General features: G+C 43.7%; 1 protein-coding gene across 1 annotated transcript; it reads left to right on the top strand.

The window, feature by feature from the left end:
- The first annotated feature begins 1,470 nt into the window (after positions 1-1,470).
- Positions 1,471-2,445, top strand: LOC130490226 (olfactory receptor 6X1-like). Its single transcript, XM_056864051.1, has one exon. It carries the CDS (start codon positions 1,471-1,473, stop codon positions 2,443-2,445), a length of 975 nt encoding a protein of 324 aa, XP_056720029.1.
- Positions 2,446-6,494: the final 4,049 nt, after the last annotated feature.

Raw genomic sequence — 6,494 nt, 5'->3', positions numbered from 1 at the left:
TAGGGTTGCCAACCTCCAGGTGGTGGCTGGAAATCTCCTGCTATTACAACTGATCTCCAGGTAACAGAGATCAATTCCCCTTGAGAAAATGGCCACTTTGGCAATTGGACTCTATGGCATTGAAGTCCCTCCCCTCTTCAAAATCCCACCCTCCTCAGGCTCCGCCCCCAAAACCTCCCGCTAATGGCGAAGAGGGACCTGGCAACCCTACTGGTAACCCTATGGTTTATTGCAACAAAGCAAAAGTCCAGTGGCCCTTTAAAGACTAACAAAATTTATTCTGGCATAAGCTTTCATGAATTAGAGCTCAGTTCTTCAGATGCTGTGACAAGGGAGAGAACGAGAGAGAGAGAGAGAGAGAGAGAGAGAGAGAGAGAGAGAGAGAGAGAGAGAGAGAGAGAGAGAGAGAGAGAGAGAGAGAGAGAGAGAGAGAGAGAGAGAGAGAGAGATCAGGACTAATCAATTAGCAGTTATATGGGCCAACTTCCAGAGTATTTCTGAAAAATGAAATCATTAGTAGAGAGGCCTTTAGCAGCACAGGGAAAGGAAAACTGCAGAGAATACCTCTCCCCTGTGTGTTGCAAGCCTTTATTTGATTTTGCGAGCCATTCTTTGTAGGACCAGACAGTAGCATTAGTAATCCTGATTCTATGACCTTAGGCAGTTGATGAGAGGTGGGCATCTTGGACATCTGGGCATGGAGTAGGGGTCACTGGGGGTGTGGGGGGGAGGTAGTTGTGAGTTTCCTGCATTGTGCAGGGGTTGGACTAGATGACCCTGGTGGTCCCTTCCAACTCTATTATTCTATGATTCTATGACCTCTACCCAATGCTGGCTACTGAGGGAGAGAAAGAGGTGCACAAATTGGTTCAGCAGAAGAAAGCCTGGTCAATTTGCAGGATACATGGTAAAATGCATAGGCCTTAATTCTGCAGGAATACGCTTCTTCAGAATTTGAGTTGATACATTTTTTTAGAAAAAAAAATGAATCTGGATTTCCAGTCCTTGACTGAAACTTGCATTTGGGGCATGCTTTGATGGCTCCATCCATTAGGAAGTGAGCAACGGTTTGGTGGGTCACATCTTTTCTGTACATTTGAAGGACTCCGATGGCTTCAGCCATGAACTCCTTTCATAAAGATGTCTGTGACCTCTCTTGATTCCTTTCAAATTGCGTTGGTGTATCAGACACCTCGTGCTATTTTTAGCTGTCAGTCACCCAATCCTTTCATTCATCTGTCTACATTGTCCGATTATTTGAAGAGCAATTAGAGAGTGTTGTCTGTCTGTCTTCTTTTGCCTTGAATTGTCTGTCTGCCTAGCTAGACTGTCATTATAGAACATAAGAGATATAGGGAAATAAAAGAAACAAGAATGTTTTTTCTCCTACTTATCTTCAATGTGTTAATGTATTAATATTGAATATAAATAGTGCTTTTGAATGTATTTGAGGAAAGACATTACACCATTATGTATTCTTCTGAACATGAGAAGCAAGTTATGGCTTTAAACAATTGTTCAAGGGTGGACGAGTTCATTCTTCTTGGATTCCCACACACGGGGGGAATAAACATTGTTTTGTTTGCAATTATCCTTGGGTTCTACATTTTGACAATTGCAGGAAATGGTCTCATCATCGTGATTGTGAGAGCTGATCGCCAGCTCCAGAAGCCGATGTATTTCTTCCTCAGCAACCTCTCTTGCCTGGGGATGGGGCACACCACTGCTACCATCCCCAAGATGTTAGTCAATCTGCTCTCGGAAAAGCCCACCATCTGCTTCTACTGCTGCATGTTGCAACTATTCAATTTCTTCTACTTCGGTGTGACCGAATTTTTCATCCTGACTGTCCTGTCCTTCGATAGATATTTAGCCATCTGCAAGCCCCTGCGGTATACCACCATCATGACTTCCAACCTCTGCCTTCAACTTGCAGGGGGTTCCTGGGCTGCGGGATTTTTCTGTATAATTTCCCAAGTGATAATGGTGGCAACACTTCCCTTCTGTGACTCTGATACCATCAACCATTTCTTCTGTGATATTGGACCATTGTTGCAAATCGCCAGTGGGGATACACAGCTAATAGAAGCTCTGAATTTCCTGGTGGCCATGAGTGTGGTGCTGGCCTCTCTACTCCTGACAGTGATCTCTTATGTCTTCATCATCTCCACAATTCTGCGCATCCCTTCCACCAGTGGACAGAAGAAGGCCTTTTCCACCTGCACCTCTCATCTGACTGTGGTGAGCATATACTATGGAGCTGTCCTTTTCATCTATTTGAGACCTAGCGTTGCACGCTCCTCTTTCAGCCTCAACAAAGCCGTCTCTTTGCTGAACACTGTGGTCGTCCCGATGCTAAACCCTTTCATATACACCATTAGAAATGTGGAAGTTAAAGAGGCCTTACGGAAAGTCTTAAGGAAGAAAGGTACTGACGTCAGGTAATAGTCTGCATCAGAGGGAACTATAAAGACATATAACGTTGGTGTAGAGAGGTTTCTGGGATTTGGACTGGTATGGTAAAGCCCAATCTTGTCAGATCTCAGAAGCTAAGCAGGGCCAGTACTTGGATGGGAAGAGTCTGCAGAGAAAGCCAATGGAAAACCACCTCTGCTTAATTACTTGCCTGGAAAGCCCCTTGCGGGGGTCACCATGAGTTGGTTGTGATTTGACAGCTCTTATTCATGTACAGAGACAAGTAACTGAACCTGTAAAGCAGCCATAGTTTTCTCAAGTTCAAATATACAACACCTTGTAGCTTGAAGTCAATTGATTTAGGCTCTGTTACTGAGAAGGGTTTTCTTTTCTCTCTGTGCAGGACAATTCCTATTTCATTTTGGTTTTCTCTTGTGCAGGACCCTTGCCCTGGGGAGGTTTTGTAGAGACTGGAATTTATTTCCCTTTTGGATATTTGTTTAATTGATTGATACACTCTCAGTATTGCAAAACTAGCTTATTTTTCTGTAGATTCAAATGAACGCATATCTTTTCTTTAATCTTTAAACAGTTTCATGAATAAAAAATCAATCTCTGCGTAGGCGACACTGGTCTAAGCCCACTTCGTCCATTTTGTGAAGGTGAAATATTTCCCTCAATGGCCAAAATGAACCAAAGGCCAATATGGCTTCAAATACATTCTAGGGAACAGGAGTGAAAATTGGGAAAGTTATGTGTGTGGGGGATAAGATGGGGGGGAGGAATTGCCTTCAGGGGCAGCTCAGAAACAACAGGATGGAGAGTCAACTACGGCCCCTAGAAGTCACCAGGGACCTGAATGGGGAAATGACAACTGGTACTAGCATACTTGGGGATGTGGAATGGTGTGGTATAGCTCAATCTTATCACATTTTGGAAGCTGGGTCTTTATTTGGATGGGGGACCACCGAGGAAGAGTCTAAAGAGGAAGGCAAAGGCAAATCACCTCTGCTTTTCATTGTGGTCTTCCCATAAACAGTGGCCTCTTTTTGCCTGTTTCTCATTGCTGAAGTCGAGAGGTATTTCAGGTAGGCCTGGCAAAATTGGCTCCTAGCTAGGCCCCAGCTAGCGCTATTGCCTTTAATCAGTGCATATTTTGGCCAACGGCATAATGTCAACCAACAAGCACCCCAAGGATATCCAAGCCAATTGTTCCACCTAGTAGGAATGGTGAGGGTACCCCCTTGGGGCTTGGAAGCATCACTGGCGTCTCAATCCTGACTAGGATTGCCAGCTCCAGGTTGGGAAATACTGGGAGATTTGGGGTGTGGAGCCTGAGGAAGGCAGTATTTGGGGAGGGACTTCAATGGTGTATAGTGTCATAAAGTCCACCTTCCAAAGCAGCCATTTTCTCCAGAGGAAATGATCTCTGTCACCTGGAGATAGGGTTGCCAGGTCCTGCTTCACCACCAGCGGGAGGAGGGTGGGATTTGGGGAGGGGAAGGAGTTCAATACAATAGAGTCTAATTGCCAAAGCAGCCATTTTCTCCAGGTGAACTGATCTCTGTTGGCTGGATATCAGTTGTAATGGCAGGAGATTTCTAGCTAGTCCCTGGATGTTGGCATTCCTACCTGGAGATGAGTTGAAATCCCAGGAGATCTCCAGTCATCACCTGGAGGTTGGCAACCCTAATCCTGACCTGTGTGGGGACAATAAGGCAAAGCCCTACTTAGCAAATATACTAGTGTGCAGGTTATCAGGAATAGGGGCCAGTAATGCAGCATTGCTAAAATTTGAACCATGCTCAGCTGGGTGCTGACAGGAAGATTGCCATTAGCTAGGGTAATCTGCACTGAAAAGAGGAGTTAAAGATAAATTCTTATTACAGATCAGCCGTTGAATAAAACCCTAGTTTAACCAATCTGTTGGAGTCTATTTTCTTCATTTCCAGAATGCAGGTCAATAATCGTTACAACTAAAACCATGTGCTAAATTCCCATGATTGCATCTGCTATTTTCTTTTCTGGCTTTTGTAACCAAATTCACACATTTGGCACTACTGGAACTGATTCAAACAGTCATTATTTGTTCTGGTTCTCAGTTTCACATTTCTTGCATTGAGACTGAAACCCCAAATTTAAAGACCTGGTCCTTTTCCTGTGGTATCTGAAAGAGGCACCTGCTTTTTCATGGCCACTGGGTAGGTCACACCTAATAATTCGATTCTTAAAACTTCGCTTGTGGAACAGAATTCCTTTTCCCCCCTACTAATGAGTTACATCCAAACCATGGGTCTGTGTTCATTCAAGGCATCTTTTCAATCTGACCTCACAGTTTGGATCCAACATCTGGGGAATAAATAACATAACTGTAAAACACTGGACATTAAAATACTATTGCTAATCATCCTACAATTTTTCCCAGTCTGATTTTCCCTATTAATTCCACTGCAAATAAACATGTGAAGAGGGTGATTTACTGTCTGAACCCCTTATCCCTAGAACCCATTCAAGTAAGCTGCTTTGCTAGGGTTGCCAACCTCCAGGTACTGCTGTGTAACACAGCAATAACTATATAACCTCCAGGTACTAGCTGGAGATCTCCTGTTATTACAACTGATTTCCATTCGATACAGAACAGTTCACCTGGAGAAAATGGCCACTTTGGCAATTGGACTCTATGACATTGAAGTCCCTCGCCAAACCCTGCTCTCCTCAGGCTCCACCCTAAAAACCTCCCACCAGTGACAACGAAGGACTTGGCAACCCTATGCTTTGCATGGTACTGACCCAAACACATTCAGGTTCTGACCTTTTTTATCTGATCAGAGAACCTGGAAAATGGAATGTCCTGGATCACTGACAGGGCATACATTCATAAGTTCCATGCAGGTGATGCATTTGAACATGTGGAATTTGTTCTCCCACTGGTTGCCAAGCCACGGTTGGCAACCCTATCTGCAATGTTCTCTACCCCACACAGTTTCACACAGTAGCCACCCAGTTGCCCCAGAGAGGCAACAAACAAGGCACTTATGCCTTGTTTGTTGGCTCTTGGGGGCAAGGTACAGTGTGGTATAGTGGCTGGACTAGGGACTGGGAGAACCAGGTTCAAATGGTCACTGTAACATTGTAGCTCCTTGGGTGACCTAGGTCAAATTACAGGACATGGAGGCAATAGTCTACTTCTTTTGTCCCCTCAGGAACTGGTGTTAGGAGGTACACTGCTACTGAACATGGAGGCTTCATTTAGCCATCATGGCTGACTGCTAATAGTACAGGTGTTACTCTTAAACCTTTTTCACTGTCTGATGCACTGTGCGGAATGATATGTAAATATATACTTTTAGGTAATTAATTAACATTATTTATTCTGCTTCTATATGGTTTGAGGGCTACAATAAAGTTGGGTAGATAGTTGAGATGAAGGTGTACCACCCTTCTGTTTCTTCACAAGGTTGATGGATTTCCATTCTGTACGGCTAAATGTGGTGCCTTCCATGAAGATAATTCACAGTGGCTACCCACTGGGAGAGCAGCTACCCACTGTGAACACCCTTTTGTTGTTTATGAGACTTTGACCTAAGCAACTATTAGTTTGGGCTTATGTACTACACATCAGAAATATTTTTTTTTGGCCCAAGACATGGTGATTGTTTGAGCTGAGTGAGGACAATATTGCTTTCATTATTATGAAATGTAGGTAACTTGAACAAATAAAATATACTGGGTCTTTTATTCTTCTTTTTTTGCAATTTAATCGTGATCTACCCAAGATTTGGCTTTTGAACTTTGTTGTCCGTCACCTCCCACCTCAGCTGAAGTGTAATGTGGAAAGCAAGAGCTAAAAACTTGCAATATCTTACAGCAAAAGAAGAAGTTAGTTCATTCCCCCCTCTGCTTGTATCCCTCGGGACTGAGACGGGCTGCAGAACACTTTTAATTAACCCAAGAAGACTTTTGGCCCTTTCGGGGCATTCAGCTCAAAGGGGAAGAGAGCTGCAAACTTAATTAATAGACTTGGGAGTTAATCAGTGCAGAAAAGTTTTGAAGACGAGACAACAAACTTTTTTGGCACC

Source organism: Euleptes europaea, chromosome 18 (assembly GCF_029931775.1).
Source record: "Euleptes europaea isolate rEulEur1 chromosome 18, rEulEur1.hap1, whole genome shotgun sequence".
Taxonomy (NCBI): Eukaryota; Metazoa; Chordata; class Lepidosauria; order Squamata; family Sphaerodactylidae; genus Euleptes; species Euleptes europaea.
The sequence above is the reverse complement of the archived record's forward strand: the minus strand, read 5'-3'. Positions and strand labels throughout refer to the sequence as shown.